We start from the raw sequence: 23613 nt of genomic DNA, 5'->3' as shown, positions 1-23613 counted from the left end.
CCCGGGACGAACTGGAGAGGGTTCAACTGATTTACACACTGGGGAGTGGGGCTGGAGATTCTCCCAAGCCCCAGACCCCTCACACACCTCCTTCGGCTCCCGCCTGGGTGGAGACGCTTGCGGCTGCCGCCAGACTCAGCTAAAGGGCAGAGATGCGAAAAGACGGGAGAGCAGGAGGAGGCCTAGCTCGCCCGGCACAAGCTCCAGTCCGGTTTTTGCCTCCGACTGCTGGCTCCTTTCCCTTCCCGCGGTCCCTCGCCCCGCCCCGCCCCGCCCCCCACCTTGGGGCAGGTGAGCGGCGGCCAATGGGCGAGCGCGGGGCAGGTGCCCGCTAACTCTCGCCTAGCAGCGCGGTGGCCGAGGCCGGGCAGGACATTGCTGGGAGGACCGGGGGCGGGGGTCGGTCCTGGCTGGACTCGGAAGGGAAGGGGCCGGGCTCAGTCCCCAGGCGGTAGAAGCAGCTCGTAGCTTCGTTCGGAGCCCGCGCCGGTGCCGGCGCCGGGAGCTGCCCGCTTGGCCGCAGAGGCCGGCGCGCCTAGCCTCGCGCCGTGGCCCGACTCCGCGTTCGCTGGCTCGCACGCCCCTCGCCGCTCCGCGCCTGGCTTGTGGGCAGGGGCTGAGCGCGGGCGGGCGGGCGGGGGAGGTGAAGGGTGCTGGTGTGTGTGCATGTGCCTGGCTGGGTGCACACCCCGCACGGCGGCGGCGCCAGGACACGGAGCGCTCCCCAGAGCCCGGGTGCCTCGCTCGGCTCTGGCGGCCGCGACCATGTTCCAGCCCACAGCCAAGCGCGGCTTTACCATCGAGTCTTTGGTGGCCAAGGACGGCGGCACTGGAGGGGGCACTGGCGGCGGCGGCGCAGGCTCCCATCCCCTGGCGGCGGCCGCCTCGGAGGAGCCGCTCCGGCCCACGGCGCTCAATTATCCTCACCCCAGCGCAGCCGAAGCGGCCTTCGTGAGCGGCTTCCCCGCCGCCGCGGGCGCCGGCCGCTCGCTCTACGGCGGTCCCGAGCTCGTATTCCCCGAGGCCATGAACCACCACGCGCTGACCGTGCACCCGGCGCACCAGCTGGGCGCCTCCCCGCTGCAGCCCCCGCATTCCTTCTTCGGCGCCCAGCACCGGGACCCTCTGCACTTCTATCCCTGGGTGCTGCGGAACCGCTTCTTCGGCCACCGTTTTCAGGGTGAGTGCCCACGTTGTGCCCTCCTCGGCGGCGGGCCGGCGCCCGCGCTGCGGCGGCGCGGGGAAGGCTCGGGGGAGTCCGGGGCCATTCAGAAGTTGTGTCAGAAAAGGTTGCAGGTCCACAGAGGCCGATTCCTGAGCAGGGAAGAGCCGCGCCAGATCCATTCGCTCTTCTGCCGCGTTGGGTTCCCTCCCAGAGAACCAGGTTGGGACCTCCAGGCTTTTCCAGGAATGATGCCGGTCCGGACGCCAAGCCCGGGCGCATCCTTGGAGCCTCTCCTGGTCCTCCCTGCGGCCTGCCTTAATGTGTCCAGGCTGAGCCAGTCCCATCCCAGAGAACTCAGCGTCGGCCGCCCTCCCTCCGACCCAGGTGGACCTGGGACCATACTACGTTCGCACTTCCACCACCAACTCCCAGGGATCCGCCTTCGCTGGCGCAAGGAGACAGGGGAAAGTCCGCCTGCTTGCCCCGATTCTGTGGGAAGAAGGGGCAGAGGGGAGGGAAAACTGGAGAGTTAATGTTCAGTGTTCAGTGCTCCTCTGTTTGGGGATGTTTCTCAGCAACCTCGGCCCGACTTCTCCAAGTCTCACGTGCCTCTCGGACCCAGGGTGGGAAGGTTTGCCAAAGCAAACCGGCTTCCCGCGACGCTCGAGGACTCCGGGAACCGACAGGCTGCTAGGGTACCGACTGAAGTCCTCCCAGGCAGGGGGCGGGGGCAGAGGGCTTTTAAGGTCGTAGGCAGTCTGAGCCCCCTAGTCTGCACTGGGCAATGGGATTGGTAAGGAAGATCCCCCACTTCTCTCTTTCTCTCTCTCTCTCTCTCTCACACACACACACACACAGATTTCAGTAGTCTGACTTGCTCCAAGCAAAGAGTTCCATTAGTTGGAGTTCGTTTTCTTCTTTGTATTTATTGGTTTTTTCTTTTCTTTCTTCTTGCGCCCCCCCCCTCACTTTTTTTGGAGTGGTTTTAATTTGTGCAGTAATTGGTTTAGTTTTCAGTTTTGTTAGTGTAGACCAGACCTCAGCCTTAGGTTTCCTGACTCAGAGATAGGTAAACTGGCTCTTAGCAAAACAAGTGAAAAGGACGTGATTAGAGCTTTGGCTGATCTGGTGGTAAACTGGATCTACACAGTCAAAATAAATTGGGTATTTAGTACAATTATCTAGATAACAGAAGAAAATGACCTCTTGAAACTTTGGCTACAGATGCTTAACTGTATCATGGAAAGCCGCTTTCCCCACCCCAATTTGTCAATTTTCTGAGTCCCATCTGGCTAATAGATACTGACCCAGCAAATCCCACAAAATAAGGTAATGTAATTGAGCAAGAATTTTTGTGGGAAGTCTTGTCTGCTCTGGGGATTTCAAAGATTTGCCCAAATCATCCGGAACAACAACAAAAAATGCCTATGGTGTCAGCCGCTATGGGAAAGAAGTCTGTCAATTAAAATCAATGTTTACTGATAAAATTAAGTATTATTTTAAATTGAGCAAACCACCTCGGTCCTCCATGGGCTGGGTCCCCGGTCTCTAAAACTTGGCGACTGCAGGCCAATTTGAAAGTCGCGGCTGTTTGTAAACCCTCGGGCTGGGGCGGCGGAGGGACCGGAGGTTAGCAGACCAGAGGAGGGACAGGAGCTCGAAGAAGAGGGCAGAACCGGTCCTGACCCCTGTAGTCTCTGCTCACTCGGATATGGCCTCCCCGGCAACGCCCTCGGCTTTAGACCGGGCGCCCCATGCCCTCTGCGCTTCCTTTCCCTCCATTGACCTCGCCGACACCGGCTTTTAGGGTTCGAGGGCCGTGGCACCAAAGGTCGGGAACGCCTTGTAAGAGATCCAGCTCCGGCTCTGAGCATCCCCAGTCAGGCGAGGCTGAATAAATCCTCGGCAAAATCCTCTCGGAAATTGCCGCCGCTCCCTGAGCCTTCAGCCCCGGCGGGCACGTTGTCTAGTTGCAAAAACGGTTGCATTTTTCTCCCAAGAACTGTGTCTGGACGCGGAGATGGAGCCAAATGTGGTCTCATTTTTGAACACGAGAATCCGTTGGGCACGGAATGACTTTTTTAATTCTGAGAGGTTTTGGCTTCAGGGCTGGTCAGCGTCGGGGCAGACGCCTTGCGGCCCCAGCGTCCTTGCGTCTTCGGGGGCCCTCGGGGATATGAGCCGAGTCATTTCAGGCCCTCCGGCGCCGCGTTTTCTAGAGAACCGGGTCTCTGCGATGCTCATTTCAGCCCCGTTTTAATGCAAGAAGCAAAACCCTACACGAACGAAAAGGAAGACGTCTGCGTTCTGTGCGCAGCGCTCTCCAACAGTGCGGTCCCGGCGCGCAGGGTAGGGCTTCTCCGCTGAGTAAGGCGCTGGGAGAAGAAAAGTCAGCACGGAATGGTCGGGACCAGGCGGCGGGACCCCGAAGCCGGAGGCGGCTTTCGAGGCCTGAAGAGGAGGGGCTGGAGGAGACAGCGAGTTAGCCGCACTTCGGTGCTATTTCCCTCGGACAGCAGGAACTTTCCAGGCCGGGAAGCTGAGGCGGGAGGGGGCCGTGGGAGATTAGGCCCTCGGGACTGGTGGTGGTAATGGGCCGGTGCTTCAAAGAGAGCCTTTGTTCCGGCAGGAGGAGGGGGGAATAGGTTATCTCCGTTCCCGAGCGGGCTTCTCCTTCTCGTAGCCCCAGGCCTCTCCGCCTCGCCATCCGGCCCAGAGCCCCCAGCTTGCCATAACATCTCCAGGAGGCACTGCAGCTTGGGCCCCAGGCCTTCGAATCCCTAGTTCCCAGTTCCTGCCACCTCAGTCCTGGGAACGTCGATTGCTAGTTCCCAGCCATTGCCTTAAAGAGAGAGGCTGGAGGAAAACGGGGCAGAGTGGGCTTCAGTTACTAGCTACAGGGAAGACTCAGCCAGTCCCTTTCCACTTTCCCACGTGTCCTTGCCTGAAACTGACAGCCTACTCTCACAGACTGTCTCTAAACAGGCCACACTGCAACCCCAGTCCGAGAGCGTGTTCTGCCCTTGTGGTCCAGTTAAGGCAAACTGAAGCCATGGTAGGGACGGTTGAGGTCCCTTCTCCATAGATCAGAGTGAGAGTGGCCCAGGCTCATAGGCACCACCCTGGTTCTTATAGAAACATGAAACTATTAATCAATTTCTCAGGATGGTTAATTTTGTACTAAACATACTCTTCCTTACAGGAAAAAGCCCTTGCTTCTTTTGAAATCATATCTTTCATCAGTACTCAGCCTCTTGAGTAGTTTTTCCTGGTCTCTGCTTCCTCTTGGTTGGGTCAGGACTTCTGTGTTTCTGCACATGCACACACAGATTACAGAACACATGCTCCCCGCCCCTTCGGGGGATTACAGTGAATTTACAATGGCTATTCTCTCCCCAGCTGAAGAAGACCCCAAGCAGTCTATCTTTCCCCTAAAATAGCCAGCGTTGAGCCCAATGGTCCTGTGTATGTCAGGACAGAGAAGCTTGTTGTTTCCATCCTCCACTTTGGGTTTATAAAGACAAACACAGAGAACTCTACCGCACAAGTGACCAACACACAGCACAGAATTATAAAACACCCATCAAATCACACACTAGGCAGGCTGCAGTCCTGCTTTTTCAGCCCCACACTACCCTTCACACTTCTGCATCCCATTCACTCACAAATCGAGGGTGTCTCCACACTGCCACATCATTTCTGACCAGCCTGGGCCCCGTCAAGTTGCTGAGGCCAAAGCCTGTGATCACAGGGGTGTGCTAGGCTTTCTGTCCCTCTCCAGCTCATTTGTCCAGGGAAAACCACTGTTGGTGTTTGACTTGAGCTCAGAATGCTATTGTTTTTTGAAGCAATTTATTTTAACATCAACAAGGAGTATTTGCTTCCCACCCACCTCTCCTACCTTTCTCTGGCCTCATCACACTGGCTCCCACTTGAGGCTGTAATCCTTTTCCGCACCTGGATCCTTCTCCTCCTTTCTCTCCCTCCTACCCCTCTCTGCCAGACCACCTCCCCTAATCATCTGTCCCCTCCATCACCACAAGCTAAACTTTTCCTTCTGTCAGGCCTGAGACTCTGCCCCCACCTTGAAGGACCCAGTGGGCAGGATGTTCCCACCCCTCCATCTTCCTGTGATGTGATCCCACTCACTTTTGTAGCAGCATAGATCCAGTCACTTGGAATGGATAAGGCAACTGGAAGTTAGTAGCTTCTCCCTCTCAGGGGACTCTGTCTCCCCCCACCCACCCAGGCATTAGCCACTCATTCCTAGGCAACGCTGTTCCCCAGAAAACCCCAGCAATCAAGTTTTCCTATGTAGATGTCCAAAGCCCATAGACTTGGAGAAAATCAGGTCAGGCAGTTTCCACCAGCAGAGGGACATGAACAGTTACCTGGAGAGCTGTAGCAACAGCATCTCAATTATGTGCCCTTGCCTCACTTACAGAGATATTTCCAGAGATGGGAGAGCTCAACTGAATTATCCAAACAATTGTCTTAAGAACAAAACAACAAATCAAATTGAGTCAAACCAGTGGCCATTTCTGAAGAAATTAATTGGATCAGTCAATCTCAACTGCTAACTGTCAAAACATTTCATGCAGTGCTCTGCATTCTTGGTGGGTTAGGGTACTAGTATGTGTCACTGCATGGGAATCCATGGATGGTGTCAGGGCCTGTTTCCAGTCTTGTTGGCATGTGCAACCAAGGCAGAGGTTGTGTGAGGGCCTAGTGGGGGGATTCCTTGAGACTGGGGCTGTGGATGGAAGCTTGTTCCAGCTTTTGTAGTTCCTGACCCTACTACCTCAGCCCTATTCAGCTCAATGTCAGCCCTCGTCCTGCATGTAGCAGCTGAGTCCCCATGATGGCCAACATTTGCCAAGGGACTGTTACATTCTAGGAGAAAAAGACAGTAGGGAGGCTGGAGCATATATTTACATACGCCCATGCAGAAACCAATATATCTATATCTATTAGGAAGAAAGATGACATCTAGTTATTTATACACATCTCTTCAGCACAAGATTATTCAGGGATGAAGCAAGGTCTTTTTCCACCAGAGAGCAGTAAGTCTGCAGGAAGAGGATTTTATCTGATGACCTGGGGGGAGAGAGGTGGGATATTGGGAAGAAGTAACCTAACTGGAGACCTCCAGATGCTGTCTGGATTTTGACCTGGCCCCTGGCCTATTTTTACCACTTGCAAGGCAGAGTCTCCGCTTGTTGGCAGGAATTTTCTATGGGCTAGTAGCCTGAGCATTTAGCTGCAAGGCTGATTTAAGCAGGTGTGAAGGGAGAGTTCCTAAGATACCCTCAGTTCTTGAATCTGCGTTTGGTACGGGGACATCTGACAGCCAGGTTGTGCCCCTTGCCACTTTCCTGACACCCAACCCTGTCTCTACCCCTGGTCCACTTTGAGGGAGACACGACTGGGCATACCAGACAAAGAGAGTTTCCCTTGGTGTCTTAGGCTGCTCAGGCACTGTGTGGGTGCCTCTCCAGACCCCGGCCCGCCTCTTGGCCCAACAGTGATCCGCCCCGCTGATTCTGGGCGTCCCCTGACCCGATAGCTCTCAGCCAGGAGGAGGTTTCGGGGAGAGGAGTGGACTTAAAGAAAGGGCGGCAAAGGGGAAAGCCTAGACGTGGGTGTGCGTGTGTCAAGGGTTGGAGAGTGCAGCGGAGCGCTCCGGAACGTGTGCGAGCGAGGCCCGAGGGCCAAGCTTGGCCGGCTTCGCGGGCTGCCGGGCCGCAGCTCACGGTGCCCTTCTCTCTGTCTGTATCTGCCGTCGGCGACGCGGCCACAGCGAGCGACGTGCCCCAGGACGGGCTGCTTCTGCACGGCCCCTTCGCGCGCAAGCCCAAGCGGATCCGCACGGCCTTCTCGCCCTCGCAGCTGCTGCGACTGGAGCGTGCCTTCGAGAAGAACCACTACGTGGTGGGCGCCGAGCGGAAGCAGCTGGCCGGCAGCCTCAGCCTCTCCGAGACGCAGGTAATGAATGGTCCGCGCTGCGCCCGTGGGCCAGGTGGAGGTGGGCCGGGCGGGTGCCGGAGAGGCCGGCCTCGCCCCCCAGCCAGCCCCGGCTCCTCCCGCCACCCCTGCGGCGCCCCCGCCATGACTGCCTTCCCTCCGACTGCGTACAGCCTCGAAGGGGCAACAGGACTTTTATTAAGTACTAAGGACCTACCCGGAGGCTGGGATCAAACCTTATTCCGACCCGGCTCACACAGCCCACGGGAGGTGCCAGCTGTCAGGAGGCGGCGGGCGCCCTCGGGTGCCGGCCGGGCGCGGAACACCCACGCCGCGGTCACTCCGCGCCCGCCCGGGCCCTCTGGTGTCGTCTCAGCCCTGCGGTGACTGCAGCCCTTCTCCCGCCACTGTTCTGGGGGCGCTCGGAGGTGTGTGCGGTGCCCAGGCCTGTCCCGTACTGGCTCCGCTGCCATGCAGGGGCGACGGGGGCGAAGGCCTCGCGGTGGGGAGAAAGACCACGGGTCCTCGGGCTATAAAGAGCAGAAGGTTAGCCGGGAGTGCGCGCCCTTGCCCGGGGTCCGAGGCCGGCCCTGGTCTCTGCTCAGGCGGACTGGCACTGCGCTGAAACGGCGGTGTGTGTGTGCGGGCGTCGGCGGGACCTGGAAACGGTGGGAAAGTAGATTCTGGTATTCAGGGCCTGTTTTCATCACTTGAAGGGCTGTTGAGTTGGGGAGGGAATAAACTGCGGTGGCATTGAAGGAATTTGAACTGGATGAAATTACAATCACCACGTAGTGTTTTTGTAATTGATTTTAAAGAATTAAAGAACTAGAAGGGAAGTATAGGGAGGCAGATTTGGCCTTATTGTAAGTAAAGACTTTGGCATAAATAAATGTTGTCTGGAAGCACCGCTAAAGCTCTCGGTCCGCCCGGAGTCAAGCGCGCTGGGGTGGCTGGTTGCTGCCCTGGAGGCGAATTTCTGTAACTAGGTAGGCTTTGGGAGACCTTAACTCCCTCGCGTCCCCGACAGCTTCCATACTCGCAAAGAGAGAGGTCGGCTGGCGGCCCAGCAGCTCTCGCCCGCCGCCGGCATTTCATCTTCTGCTCCTTTTTCTGCTCTCCTCTCACACCACCATCCTCCACCCGGGTCCCGACAGAGAGATGGTGCCGGGCTGGGGGCGGGGTTGGGGTGTGTGTGTGCAGCCTGGGGTCTTCTGGGTAGCGAGGCTAGATAGAAGGCTTCATGTGGGAATCCAAACCCAACTTCGTCCCCGGCCCCGACCTCACTCTTTCCCGCTCACGACGCATGTGGGTATCTATGTCCTACCTGTCTCATGCCCTGTTTCATCAGTGCATTGCTCCCGTCTCTGCGGCACGACCCGGGCTTTTTCAGATTTGCTAGCCGGTCTGTTCTAACTGCAGAGATCAAGCTCACAAAAAAACGGACTTAAATTTTAAAAACGTTTTTTTTTTAAAGGTATTTTTAAAAAACAAGTTAATAAAATAACACCCACTTTTCCCTCTTCGCAAACGTTTTAAAATTTTTGTTTAAAACAAGGTGTCATTTAAGAATGGTATTTATAGTACCTTCATTTAAATTTATTAGTTATTAAATTTAATTGCAGAAGTGTAAGAAAACAAAACCATTTATGTCCACCACCCACAGATTAACACTTGTTGAAATAATGTCATTGTTTTTAAACCTCCATTTTTTTAGTTCAGTGAGAGCATTTTTAATTGACCTTCTTTCAACTGAACTTATCTGCCTGTCAATATTTGGGCCTAACAATGCCAGTTAGTAAACCTAATGCTTGTTTCCTCTCATTTTTATTAGAAGGTGCTTAAGCATATATTTAAAAGAAAACCAGATAGAAAATAAAATGGATCCAGCTTTGTTAACTATCAAAACTCATGGCTAATCTTGTTGCATCGATAAATGAGCTGGTTTAAGCATATGAAAGAAACAAAATAATAGAACTGTAGGATATTTGAGCCTGAGAAACCTCCTTGTTAGAATCCTGTCTTTCCAGGTGAGGCCTTTAAGATGGAGAAATGAGCCAGGCAGAGCTCCCCAAGCAGGCAAATGGGATTTCAGTATTTGCCTCCCTGCTAACTGTGTGACCTTGGGCCAGTTACTCAACTTCTCTGAGTTCTGGTTTCATCGTTCATAAAATAGGTTTAAGGATCAAAGATACCTAACTTGAACTCAAATAATATTCATTAGCATCCCCAGTACTTCTCTCCCCTTTGCTGAAAGTAATATGTCAAATTATTGTTATAATAAGGTCTCCACCTGGAATTACTGATTCTTAGTTCAGTCTCTTTCATCAGCAGAGCTGCTTTCTGTCCCTTTTGTAACTATCATTTGGACCTAGGCTATATAATTAACTAATTATCTATCCATCTCGCTGTATTTGCCAGGCAAGCTTACCTGTCAAATCTAGCTATCAGCTATTTGTCAAGCTTCAGTCATTCCCATCAGCCCCCTGCCATCTATTTCTACTGTCAATATCTATATTTGTCTCTCAGAGCTCTCTATTCTGTCCCTCACAGATAGCTATTTTATATCTAGCCATATACTTCTGTCTACTCTCATTAAATTACCTCCACAAAGCTGGTTAATTTATATTTCCTATTTATTATTAATTCTATCTTTCCTGTGAACAATATAATTCCTATTTACCCAACTGTTGGTTATCTCTTTATCATCTACTCTATTTTACCTTCTATATATCTACCATCCATGTCAAACTTCCATCTCTATAGATCTTTAGCAGCTGACAGTATATGCATATGTCTATAATGGTTATCATCTCATCAACTCTTGCTTTGTCTTTTATTCTGGGCCTCAGTTCCTGATCTGTAAGGTTGAATAAAATGAACTCCAGGGTTCTTTCTAGCCCTGAGCATCTGGCTTATCTATATTCTATTTCTCTGTATTTCTGTATAATCTGTCTTCCAGGTTCTCAGGACTCACAGCATATCTCCTGCATATCACAATATATGTAGGATTTTGCTATTGTTTAATAACCTGCCATGCCACCTGTCAGACTATATATACACTGGTTGCATCCATCTCTCAAAGAAATCTTAAAATACGGATTCCTAGAGCCTGCTCAGGAGGTTCTCTTAGGAGTTCCAGGGTGAGACCCAGGGAAGTTTATAAAGTAGCTCTCTGGGTGATCCTAATGAACAATAGGCCTGAGCATCTCAGCTCTGGGAGACAGAGGGCAAGCCTTCCTTTTTCTTGCTGTGCTCCAGGGCCAGTTCAGTGACCAGCGAGGAGTAGATGTTCCATAAACATGTACTGAATGAGTGGGCAGTTTTCTCTTGACTTGTATACTTATCCATATGCTAATTTTATCAGTCATTCCCCTTAGTCTTTGGCATGACTGCTGCCTTTCTGTCCCTCTGCTTCTGTGATTCCCTTGCACTATCATAGCTGATTGTTGATCAGTCATAGGTGATGGAGTTTTATTGACCAATTCATGGATAAAACTTCAGGGAGGGTTAAGCACATCGGTGTATGGGTTCAGAGTTCAGGGGTATCTGTATGCCCAAAGCTCTAGCATGGGATGCTCTGGGTAGGCAACCTGAGCTTTTTCGTTGGGCTAGGGCTTTAAATTGGTTGAGAGTGGAATTAATGGCGCAGGTTAATCCAGGAGGAGGAAGGAGGGGCCCTGGGCAAGGGCTAGTTCTTCCTTCTAGCTCTTTGCTCCTCTCTGCTGTAGCGCAGCCCAGCAGTCTGACCAGGGTGAAGGCCATCTAAGATTCAATCCTGGTGGCCGGTGGGGCAGACTTGGGCCTGGGTTAGATCAGACCCTCGAGTTTGAGTGAACTTGTGTGTGTGTGTGTAATGAGCATATGTAACATATGTGTGAGGCTTCTCTCGTGGCTCAGCAGTAAAGAATCCACCTTCAATGCAGGAAACATGGGTTTGATCCCTGAGTCGAGAAGATCCCCTAGAGGAGGGCATGGCATGAAGTAACTGGCCCAGGGTCACACAGTCAGTTAGCAGGGAGACAAATACTAAAATCCCATTTGCCTGCTTGGGGAGCTCTGCCTAGTTGATTTCCCCAATCCAGTATTCTTCCCTAGAGAATTCCATGGACAGAGGAGCCTGGAGCACCACAGTCCATAGGATTGCAAAGAGTTGGACACGACTGAAGCAACTTAGCACACATGCATGAACATATGTGTGCCCGTAATGTGGAGGACATGTGGGCTGAGTGTGATCAGTGCCCAAAGGTCAGGTGCTATCATAGGTATGCATGGCACGGAGCACCTCTGTGAGCTTCTGTGCATGGTCGGGGGGGGGGGGGCACATTAGTTTTAAGGGTGAGGGAGAGAAAGCATTTGGTTGCTCCAGCTGATGGATTTGTCAGTATTTCTAGCTGCTCCTCCAACTCCAGACAGTTCAGGAGGTGTTTCTTGACCTACCCTGGCTGAGTTTAGCTGAATTGTGAGGGAAAGGGATGCAGAAATGTGGTCTCTTGGCCTTGGAGATTCCTCAGACAGTGGTAGGGCATGCAAGGGGTGAGTGACTGGAGTCCTATTGAAGCCACAGCTGTGGACTGAGGAGGTCAGGGGAGATTACATGGGAGGAAGGCTCCTGGAAGACCACAGCCATGGAGACAGGAGGGCCGTCTAGACTGGTGGGAAGAAAGGGGGAGGGTTTGGGATTAAGATGGTGTGGGAGCTATCGAGTGTGGCTGCCTTCTTAGGGCCCAAGAGCATGGGTGGGGGCGATCTTAGGACGCAGAAGTTTGTGGTCACCTGCTTATGGGTTTTCCCCAGAAGGGCATGGTAAGGAGACTTCTCGCCTGGGATATCTCCCTTTGGGGGAAGGATAAAAGGGAGATGTCCAAGGAACTTGAATTTTTAGGAAAGGTTACTGGCTCACCGTGTGTTCTGAGATGGATTCATCCCTTCCCTAAGTCTTGGCTCTTCTCCAAGAACTTCTGCACCTCTGAAGGTCCACGAGTCCAGTGGGAGGCAGGAGAGGACAGGAGAGATAAGGGAGCCTGGAGTGGTTCTCTGAGGGTGTGGTCCTGAGAAGATAGGCGAATCTTGTGATGTCTCCCTGAGAGTGAAGGCATCCAGGGTAGACTGAGAGAGGAGGAAACCAGAAAGCTTAGGAAGAGTTAGGACTCTGGTTGATGAGGAGCCAGAGGCAACGTCAGTTTGTGGGAGTGAGAGGTGAGCTTAGCATGGCATTGGGCTTGACCTTGAGAGTGGGAGCAGTTCACGTGGTCAAATGTTAGGAAGCGGATCCCCAGTGGAGAGGGCAGGGAGGCGCGCTGAGGAGTGGCTTGATTAATGCCTCCCAGCGTCTGTCTAGTCTGAAGATGACAGACTAGAAAGAGTGGTGTGTCTCTGTGTCTGAGGGAGACAGAATAGAAGGACACGGGCTTAAATTAAAACAGAGGAGATAACAGTAGGACATAAGGAGAAACCTCTTGTATCAGAGTTACAAGACTCAAATGCCCCTGATAGAGGATTTTTAACTCTTTGAGGAGAGGACAGGTATTCACCTGAAAGTGTGCAGGGGCCCAGATAGGACGGGCTAAGACTGGGGAGTGGAGGAAAAGAAGGGATCCAGACCTGGTTCATTCAAAGGTAGTCTGAAACATTGGCTGGAGCTATAGTTTGCTTGTTTGTGAGTTCATCTGTCCATTCACTCGAGTACATCTTCATTCATTGGTGTATCCAGTGATCAGTCCACTAGTGCTTTGGTACCTTCATTCATTCATTTATCCATACCGGTTTCACCTGAATCAGTCAGTCAGCCTAATTCAAGCTGACCCTTGTCCCCTCAACAATGGATCTTCCTCTCCACCTTCCCCTTAGAAGTGGTTAATTCAGTCCACAGCTGAAAGAATTAGGAATTGACCCTCTTATAGAAGTGGCCACTGAAGTAAGCCAAGAAAGGATCCCATCTCTCTAGCAAATTTCCAAACCCCTTTTCCAGTTAAGAGTCCAATCCCTCTACCATTGATTTTCCCCTGTTTTCCAGGTGGGCACCAGTGCCTCTTTCCTAGAGCATAGGGCTCAGTCACTTCACCTCTGCCCTGCCAGCTGAGTATACCTGGAACATGCCCACTGGGCCTCCAAAGCCAGCTAACACACCACTTTTGTTCTCCAGGTTCCCATACTGTCTGATGAGGAGACAGAGGTTTGAGCAAATAAATTAACACGTTGCTGGAGTCACTGTCATGGAGACAGAGAAAAGCACTAAGGAAGTACAGACAGGCAACGGGCCACGTCCGGGGACAGGGAACAGAGTTTCAAAGGCTAAGTAAGAGTGGTCCCGGTGGTGTAACTTGGACAGAAGTGGAGACTGTTGGAAGGATCTTGCTTATCAGAAAGACTGAGAGACATTGAGTATGGTAGGGACTTAGAAGGCCACAAGGAACCTCTCTCCAAACCCAGAGGGTTCAGAGGTGTGTGAGGGCTTCCCCGGTCAGAAAGCCAAGTGTGCCTTGGGCTTAAAGAAAGGTGAGTAGCATGCCAGTGTTGGGGGCAGGCAGCCTCCCAAGGCCCTCTGCCACTGAGCTGGTAGCCACGTTATGTGACCTGGCTCCTTTCTAGGTCTTCTGTCCTCTAGGGAAGGAGTTCTGGGATGACCCCAGATTTGCCTGGCTGGACTGGAAAGTTCATGGGGTGTCATTCTTAACTCTTCCCACACTTGGGCCCAGTTCCTTTTCTTTGGCCAAATAAAAAATTACTATTAATTGTTACAAGTAAGCATTAAAGAAAAGTCGGAAGTGTGGAAAGAAGACAGGTCCCCCATACTTTGGGTACATTTCCTTCTAGTCTTTTTTCCCCTATGCATAGGCTTTGTTTTTCCATGGCTGTGATCACACTGTGCCCAAACTGTGCATCCTGCCGTTTTCACTGATATCACTAAGTCATGAGCATCCCCTTGCTATTACAGTCTTTGTAAACAGCATCTGGACACTCAGCCCAAGGCTGTTCTCCGGAAGATAGCCAGGCTGCCTGGGAAGAGAGTTTTCGTCCCCGTTTCTAGAGAGCTGCCTCCTTGACCGTAGTATTTTCATGGAGAAAATACTCAGAATTGCTTTTCATTTGGGTTGGCCAGGAAGCTGTCCCTGGTGTGAAAACATACTCTGTGCCCCAAGTTCCACCACTGAAGCTTTCACTCTTTGGGCCAGTGATGCTGGGCAAGGGTGGCAGGCTAGGCCCATGCAACTAGAGGTGAGTCTCCTTTTGGAAGGAGATTGGGAATGCATGGGGGAGGGAGAAGGTGCAGAAAGGGCCCTGTGTTCCTGGTGCTGCCCCAGATGGTGCATCACCAGGCTGGCCATGCTTAGCCCTCAGCCAGCCCCTGGGGCTCTCAGGAATACCACCCCAGCCCTGCATCCAGGCCTGAGTCACACACACGCCTTGCACAGGCTGGGTGAGCTCACCCGCCTACGGGCTGGCACAGTCACAGTGGGCTCCAGGGTGGGGGGCAGGGGCCAGGCTGGCTGCCAAATGGTTGTGCCGAGAACCACCCAGGGCCCAGCCAGCCCTGTGCCTGAGGAAAGGTGGGCACGGAATCCAGAAGCCCTGCCCCTGGAGCATCTGCCATCTTCTCCATCTATCTGAGCTGGGACATGCAGGCAATGGTTTGAATCCAGCCCTGGAACTGAAGGAAGGAGGCCTCCCCTCACTCCGTCCACCAAGGCCAGTCATCTCTTCCTGTCCGTGTGGCTGTCCTGTGTAGCACGGAGCGCTGGCTGCCCTCATACCCACCCTGGTGCTCGGAAACCAACAGGCAGGACCAGTGGTGCCATGGAGGCCCTGGGAGGGGCAGGCTCCACGGAGGGAACAGGGGGCAGTGTCTGCAGGATGGGAAGGCGGGGCATCCTGAGCATGAAGCTGCCCCCTGGGCCTGCGTGCCGGCCCAGCTTTGGCTGCCGCTCCGGGCTTTGTGGCTAAGGCCTGTGCTTTTCACCCATTCTCAGGGAGCAGGGACAGATCTGTGTAGTGTCTCTGAGGATCGCCTTTAGCTGCCCCCCTACCCCAGGATTCAAGGTTCTCCCTTTAGTAGTCACTGCTGTTGCTGCAGCGAGGTGCTTACGGTTGTCCCACACACATGACCTACCGCTCACCACCTGTATGGGCGCCACGGGTCACTCCAACCGCAATTGTCTGCGTCTGTCTTAGTTGCTTCAGTCATATCCGATTCTGTGTGACCCCATGAACTGTAGTGCTCCAGGATCCTCTGTTCATGGGATTCTCCGGGCAAGAATACTGGAGTGGGTTGCCATGCCCTTCTCCAGCGGATTTTCCCAACCAGGGATTGAACCCGCGTCTCTTATGTCTCCTGCGTTGGCAGGCGGATTCTTTACCACTTGCTTTTTAAATGTGCTGTTATTTCAGGAAACCCTCCATGCCTCATAACCCTGCCCCCTTGGCACCACCTTCCCCAGGTATCCTGTGAACAAAAGCCCAGAAGGTGCCCTAAAGCTGTAAAGGGCCCCAGAAAGCATCTCTCTTATGCATGAGGGACTTAAATCCAGAGAGGGGAGGGAACACAGCAGATGATCAGCACTCAACCCCTCTCGCCAACTCTGAGGGCGATCTGGTCTGGCCTGGTGCTGCAAGGCCAAGAAAAGGACTGTGTAGTCAGGAGGAGTTGACACAGTGAGGTTTTCTCCACACTCCTCAAGAACTAAAACTATAAAGCTAGTGAAGGACCAGGACGATCCTCCCAGATCATGCAGGACAGGATGTTAAGGGCTGTCGTGTGCTGGGCACTGAGCAAATGCTGGAGGAGGCGGGAGAAGGGATGGATGATGAGAGATGGGACCGAGTCTGGGGAGGCTTCCTAGAGGAAATGGGCTTAGCATCATGGGCCCGCCCTGCCTCCACATCACACAGGAGAGTTGTTGGGCTCCGACCCCTCCCCTTGTCAGGGCTCTCACTGCCTGACATGAGCTGGGAGGCTCTCTGTGTTTAAGAAGGAGCTCACTTCTGTCCCCTGGTATTTCTCTCAGCTATTCCTTGTGTGACCTGTTCCCACATCTGGATGGGCTGCAGGGGCTGGTGATGTGGGGGCAGCAAGTCCAGAGCACTGGGTGGGATGCAGACACCCCGATGTGTAAGGAGGATGAGGCCTCCATTGGTGGATTTCAGACTACCCCGAGGAGCTGGCACCCAAGGATCCAGGACTCCCCACCCATCCAGCTCCACCTCTGAGGCGGGATGGAGGATTCTACCTGAGGTTACTAAGACAGGCTCCTCTTGTGAGACAGACTGACCTGGACAGTATGAGAGGCTGGCGCCTTGAGCAGTGGGGTCTCTGGGCCTCAGAGTGCTCCGCTGTCCTGGACACTGCCCTTGGCAGGAACAGCGCCTCTGGGTTAAGTAGCTGTGTCTGCTCTGCCTCTTCGTGCTGCTCTGAGCACAGGGTTGACTTTGGGGTGGGGCTCACCCTAACCATCCAGACCCATGTGATGGCTGCAGGAACCAGGATGCGCGGCAGCTCCAAGACCCCCTCCCTCTCCTCTGTTGCTGCTGCTGCTTCTAAGTCGCTTCAGTTGTGTCCGACTCTGTGCGACCCTAGAGACGGCAGCCCACCAGGCTCCCCCGTCCCTGGGATTCTCCAGGCAAGAACACTGGAGTGGGATGCCATCTCCTTCTCCAATGCATGAAAGTGAGAAGTGAAAGTGAAGTTGCTCAGTCATGTCTGACTCTTAGCGACCCCATGGACTGTAGCCTACCAGGCTTCTCCGTCCATGGGATTTTCCAGGCAAGAGTACTGGAGTCGGGTGCCGTTGCCTTTTCTGCCCCTCTGTTGAGGGGACAGCAAAACAGCCCCTCTCAGGCCCACTGTGCCCTGGCCCCCCTCATTTGCATCTGGAAGGGAAGACCTCCAGACCCATCAGGTGGCACCGGCCAGCGGAGACAACCCTGGTCTCGGTTTCCCCATCCAGCTCCCAGCCCAGCCTGAAGGCTGAGTGGCTGCTGGGGGCTTGCTGGGTGTTTCTCACCTGTGCCCCTCCCTCCCCGGCCCAGGTGAAGGTGTGGTTCCAGAACCGGAGGACAAAGTACAAGCGGCAGAAGCTGGAGGAGGAAGGGCCCGAGTCGGAGCAGAAGAAGAAGGGCTCCCACCACATCAACCGGTGGCGCATTGCCACGAAGCAGGCCAACGGGGAGGACATCGACGTCACCTCCAATGACTAGGGTGGGCAGCCGCATCCCACCAGGGCAGAGTGCCACGCGCTGCTGGCCAGGCCCCCCCACCGGTGGGCCCAGCAGGACTCTGGCCACTCCTCGGCCGGGCTGCGTGGAGGCCTCAGGTCACGGCCCCGGAGGGCTCGGAGCCTGGGGCCACCACCGACAGAGGGACAAGATATGGGCTGGCTGAGGCCCAGGACTGCTCGACCTTCTCCTTGGAGAGCCTGCCCGCCTGGGCAGTGCAGCCTCCCAGCCACTCTCCATTTCTCTTATCTCCTTTTCGTTTTGACGCATTTCTGTTTTAATTTATTTTGCAGGCACCCGCTGTAGTTCTTAGTGATCCCCTTGTGTCTCCCTTCCCTATGGGAACAATAAAAGTCTCTCTCTTAATGACATGGGCATCCAGCTCCAACCCCAGAGCCTGTGAGCCTGGGGTGGTGGGTTCTGGCTCTGAGAGCCACAGGGGGAACTGGCTGAGCAAGCTTGTTCAGGGCCTGGGAATCTGGACGGGGCCTTGGAGACTCAATCCACTGACTCTTCTCTTTTGATGGTGCTTGACCCTGGTCTCTAGCTCCAACTCCACAGCAAGAGAAACTGAGGCTAGACGTAGGGAAGAACCACTCTGTATTCTGAGGGAGGCTATGCTCAAGTCTTCCCAAACTTAATGAATGGTGGGAATCAGGCCCAGGTGGGTCAAGGAGGAGACAGCATCCATACTTCTCCATGCATGGAGCTCTGGTGACTTCTCCAGTCAAGGGAAAAATGCGGCTGGGTAAAGGGGGCATCCTTCCCAGAGGTGACCACCTCTGCCCCAAGTCCTGCCCCACCAGGATGCTCTCCTGCCCCTGCAAAGCCCCTCTGGGTGGATGAAATCTTCAGAGACAGGGCTTCAGGCTGAGCTTGCAACTGGTTCCTGGGAACTTAAGGCCTTCCAGCCTGGGCAAGAGCTCGAGGCAGGGCCCACCGATCTCTAGTTCATCTGCCTCCAATTTGTTCACTTGTCTTTCCTGCTTGTCACGCAGCAAGGTTTCCTTCATCCTAAGAAAACCTCTGTTCGTAACCTGTATCCCGTGCCTCTGGCCCTTACCATGGCCAGACCTGCCTCTACTGCTCCATCTCGCACGTGATCCACACCCCTGCTCCCCACCTCTGCCTCCCCACTGGGTGGGAATTGAAGACTGTCACCACCCATGGTTACTGCCACCCCCGGCCCAACTCAATGCCCCCCATCTGGCTTCACTGCTCTCCATCTTAGGCCATTCCCTCCTAGGCTCCCCCACCCCTCCCCGCCTTCATCCCAGTGCCTCTGATGGCTCTTCCTGCCTTTCTGAGTCCTCCCCACCCTTATCCCTGTCCTGTCCCCTCTGTCTACCCCAGGGTCAGTCCGTGCCCCACCCGCCTCCCTTGCTGTGCCGTCTGCCTGGGCCTTCGCACCCACCTCCAGGACTTCTCTTTGGTTCCTGGTCAATGCCACCAGCTGACCTCTGCTGAGCTGCAGACCCACGAGCAGCCTGCCTGCGGCACCCCATGCCCCCCAGCACCTCGTGCCCAGCTGACTCATTGCCCTACCTGTTCTCTAGGACTGCCCACCTTTGCCAACAACCAAGGTTTCTTCTACCTTGGGAAGCAATGTAAATGGATCCCAGGGGTTTGAGTTGGGAGGGGAGGAGTGGGGGGGCATAATGAGATTTGTGTGGATGTCAGGGATGAGGCCCACTTCAAAGGAGCTGTGCTGTGCCTAGGGCTCTCTTCCTCAAGCCCAAATAGGAACACACTGCCCCGTGCTCAGCCCCCCACTCTGCTCCCTTCTTTCCCGCCCTTGGCCTCTCCTCCTTCACTGCTGGTTTCCTCTGCTTCCGTCTCACCCACGTCATCCCTGTCGCCCAGTGAGCGAGGGGTTTTGCCTGTGCTGTGCCTTTCCTTAGCCTATTCTTGGTACCTTGAATGTCCTGGGGGGTTGATCAATGTTGAAGTTGTTGAAAAGATGTCAAAGGCCAAGCTTTGTTGCTTGAGGCACACGAAGCGATCTAAGCACAGAAGGTCCTATTGCTGGGGCCTGTCAGTGTCTCTCGGGGGTCCAGTCAATGCCAGAAACCTAAGGGCCGTGTTCCATCCCAATGCCTCCCTCCTAAACATCAACCAGGAAAATGCTTCCCTCACAGCCTGAAAGTCCTAACCTGGGTAAGTCCAGTTGAATCTCACAGTGAACTCTCGCTCCCGGACAGGCAGGATAACCTCTGGGGAGCATGTATTCGCAGACAGGGTGAAGGTAAGAAGAGGAGGCTTTTTTTTTGGCCCTACCAGGGGTGGAGGAATGGGTAAACTCTTCCTCTCTCACTTGGTGGGGGAGGGGATGCAGGACGATCACAGCAGAGCACCCCTGTCATCCCCATAAAGGGCTGGAAAGGACTCGAGGAAACCTGCCCATCTTCCCGGGCCAGGCCTGCAGGGGGCGGGGCGGGAGTCCCCGCGGCACTCCCATCCATGCCCCATGTTGTGCCTCTCCCCACAGACGGTAAATATTGGTGTTGTGACTTCATTAATAAAGGCTTCTGTGAGCCTGAAAAACATGGAATCAGGATGAACTATTTTCTGAGCTGTGGGCTTGCCAGGTTTGCTAATTTGGGAGTTTTTGGGCCCTCTCCAGGGAACAAACCAAAGTCTCTCTCGAAGAGACACAGATGCAGCGGGAAGGGGAGAAGCAGCGAGGAATGATGCTCCCTTCCCTCCCCCAACCACGCCTCCCGCTGGAGATCAGGGCCCTGCGGAGGTGAGGACCAGGTCGAGCCCCGCCGGCCAGACAGGACCGCTCAGCAGGCCTTCCCTGGGCAAGTCGACTCAGTCGCAGCCCTCGGTCGGGCTGGCCTCCCAGGGCCCACAGAGTTCCGCAGGCTGAGCTACTGACAGCACCTTGAGAAGCCCAGGGGCACATGGCTGAGGTGGAGGGACGCAGGGAGCTGTCCTCAGGTCTGGTGGCCTGTGCGGCGTGCCTCCCGCCCAGGGCATGATCTTCGCATGTCCCCTTGTCCGTGGGACTTTACAGGCCTGGTCCCTCGGTCTCTGCAGCCATGGTTGGGCTCCTCCCTACAGGTGCTGGGATCTCTTCCTGTGGGGCTCGTGGAACCCTCACTCATAAACTGTGTTCTTCTGCCTGGGAGGGAGCCAGGCCGGGGCCCACAGGCCTCTCTGGGGGCGCTGCTCAGGGCAGCCCCCGGGGGAGGGGAGGAAGGCCAGCAGGCTGAGCTGTGCGGGGCCCAGCCAGCTTTCCTGTCAGACAGGCGCTGCCAGTGCGGAGCCAGACATCGGGAACAGGTTTAACCAATTACCCGAGCGCCCCATCTGCTGTCTGGGGCGCGTGTGAGGGTGAGTGCGTGTGAGGGTGTCTGGGAGTGTCTGGTGGGGCTGTGGGCGTGCTGCATGTCACTGTGACCATGGGGGTGTGTGTGGGTGTGTGGCTGTGGGTCCCAGTCGGCCCCCTCAGTTGTCAAAGACTGTGGCTCCTGGCTCCCGGTCCTCCCAGATGTCCTGAACCTCCTCTCAAAACCTGAGGGTCTACACCCATCCAGCACCCCAACCTCTCACCCGCTTTGTCCCTCACCACCACCCACTCTTCGGGCAAGTCAGAGCCCAGAATCCCACCTGCTTTCTGATCCCACGTTCAGATGTCCGTTCCTCTCAGACCACATGCTCTTTCCCGTCACTCACGTGATTTTCCTCTCCATCCGTGCTCTCACCTCACGGGCCCCTCCATCCTCTGACATCCCCTGGTCCTGCTGTTCCTTAGTTGCACCTGGAGAAACCACACATTTGCTTGAACCCGTTTTCCCACCTGCCCTGGCAGCTGAGTCCATGAGACCATCGGACCAGCGAGCTACATGGTGCCCCTCTGCTGAGATTTCACCCCATTTATAGGTCCATTCCTGTTCTCCATGGTGTGTCTCAAACCTCTCCCCAGGGTTCTCCCCGAAACCCCTTTCCTCCCTTACCCTCAGCAGAGGAACTTACTTCCATCTAGAAGCGGTAGAAGGGAGCACCTTCGTATCAGCCAGGGGCCCAGTAGAAAGAGAGGGTCTCTTCAAACGGAGCACTTTGAAGAGAGTTAAATAAAGGGGAATCAACACCTTTTGGGAAACCAACAAGAGATGTTGCAGGACCCCAGGACTAGCAACAGTTGGGAACCCATGTGGCCTTCAGGCCTGAAGAGGCCAAGCAAGCACAGGAACAAGTGTCAGGGTCTAAGAGGACAGTTGGATGGAGGGGGGCCCCAAACAGGAGCTACAGACTTTAGGAGCACGAAGCCCACAGACTGCAGGGAGGTTCGGAGGGGAGAGCTCCAGTCTCACTCTCCTCTGATCCTCCAGTCTCCTTCTGGTGACTCCCAATGGCGGGAGCCAGAGAGCAAGTCCGTATGAGTCAGCCTCCTGGGACAGACTGTGGGGGGAGACGGTTGCAGAGTGGATCTGGAGGGGCCAGGGAAGCTAGCCTCCATGCCCCACCAGCTTCCCGCCCTCAGACCCACACCTCCTGCATCCAACCTGTTCTCTCCTCTTGCCTCTTGTTACCACTCCCTGCCACCCTGGAGACCCCACTTCTGGGGTGGGGTCTGACCTGCCCTAGACGTGCAGACCTGCCCAAGAATCTCCCTCCTAGAGCCCTCGCTTAACCCCATGTGATACTGGCAGTCATTGGGAGTCCTGCTAAGTTCTTAACCCATGGAGATCTGTGGCCATGACCACACTCCACTGAGACCATTCTCTCCAGGTCTTCCCAAGACACACCTTGGTCTTCATTTTCCTTCAACTCTCAGCTTCTATTAAATACCCGGACAGCCTCTCCTACTTGAAGCATCCTCATCTCTTGTCATCTGGGATGCCACACCCTACTCATCTTCCTCTTTCTTCTTGTATTAGTCTGTTAGGGGTGCCACAACAAGCACCACAGACTGGGTGGCTTAAACAGTAGCATTTTTTTTTCTCTCATAGTTCTAGAGGCTAGAAATCCAAGATCACAGTGCCAGCAGGGTTGTTTTCTTCTGAGGGTTCCCTCTTTGGCTTGCAGATGGGCGTCTTCGTGTTCACCTGGTGCTCTCCCTCTATGCGTGACTACATCCGAATTTCCTCTTCCTATAAGGACAGTAGTCATACTGGTGAGATTTGGGCCCATCCTAATTGATCTCATTTTAACTTAATTACCTCTTTAAGGATTGTACCTCCGAATGGAGTCACATTCTGAGATATTGCAGGTTGGGACTTCAACATACTTGGGAGACATAGTTCAGCCCACAACACCTTTCTTGGGGCTGAGCTTCTTTGCAGTCCTCACAGATGGGGACCCCTGGAGGTTCCGGCCCAGGTCTTCCTCTTCTCCCTCTACGTACTCCCCCCGTGGTTGCCTCTGTTCCTTTAGCCCCAGGTGAAAAGTGAAAGTGTTAGTTCCTCTGCAGTGTCTGATTCTTTGTGACCCCACGGATTGTAGCCTGCCAGGCCCCTCTGTCCATGGAATTCTGCAGGCAAGAATACTGGAGTGGGTTGCCATTCCCTTCTCCAGGGGATCTTCCTGATCCAGGGATTGCACCCCAGTCTCCTACATTGGCAGGCGAATTCTTTACCATCTGAGCCACCAGGGAATCAATAAATGGACAACATGCCAATCTGCATCGATTGGGATTGGATACCCCACCCTGCTCCTGAACTCCAGACAGGCACTCCCAGTTGACTTCTGGCATCTTGACTTGGTTGTCTCACAGGAACCTCTAGTAACTTGCGGAACAGAATGCATCATTGTCTCTGCAAGTATGTTCATCCTTCTCTGCCCTTAGCTCTGAGAAATGGCACCACCATCTATGTCCTCAACTGACAAAGCCAGGAATCCAGGGCCATCTTGGACTGTCCTCTGCCATCCTTTCCACGTGAATCAGCAGGAGCTAAGCAGTCCTGAACCTCCTCACTTCTCTCCATCCCCATCCCATCACTTGGTCCAGGGTCCATCTTCCCTCACCTTGACTGCCACAGAGGTCTCTTCCCCAGTCTCCCCAGCAGTCTTGCCTGTTCACACTACCCTCTGCTCTGTTGACGGCTGAATATCCATTTCCCTACTTAAAGCCTCTAGTGGCTCCAGCTGTCTTCAGCATTACAGCTGCCGGCTCACTGACAGCTCCAGTGTCTTCCTGCAACTAGCCTCTGGAAGAGAGTGAGGGCCCTGCTGTACTGTCCGTCCCTCTGCGTGCACACACGTGAAGAGGCTAAGAGCCAGCCCGGGCGGCCGGGGGCTGATGGCAGCGCCCTTTCCTCATTTCC

At 54.4% G+C, this 23613-nt stretch overlaps 1 protein-coding gene across 1 annotated transcript; it reads left to right on the top strand.

Moving 5' to 3' along the window:
• The first annotated feature begins 502 nt into the window (after positions 1–502).
• Positions 503–17710, top strand: EMX1 (empty spiracles homeobox 1). The gene is made up of 3 exons (NM_001192223.1): positions 503–1180; positions 6966–7150; positions 17156–17710. The coding sequence occupies exons 1-3, from the start codon at positions 667–669 to the stop codon at positions 17321–17323; spliced, it is 867 nt and encodes a 288-aa protein (NP_001179152.1). The 5' UTR covers positions 503–666; the 3' UTR covers positions 17324–17710.
• The last annotated feature ends 5903 nt before the right edge of the window (positions 17711–23613 follow it).

Source organism: Bos taurus, chromosome 11 (assembly GCF_002263795.3).
Source record: "Bos taurus isolate L1 Dominette 01449 registration number 42190680 breed Hereford chromosome 11, ARS-UCD2.0, whole genome shotgun sequence".
NCBI lineage: Eukaryota > Metazoa > Chordata > Mammalia > Artiodactyla > Bovidae > Bos > Bos taurus.
This window is presented reverse-complemented; position numbering and strand designations above follow the sequence as displayed.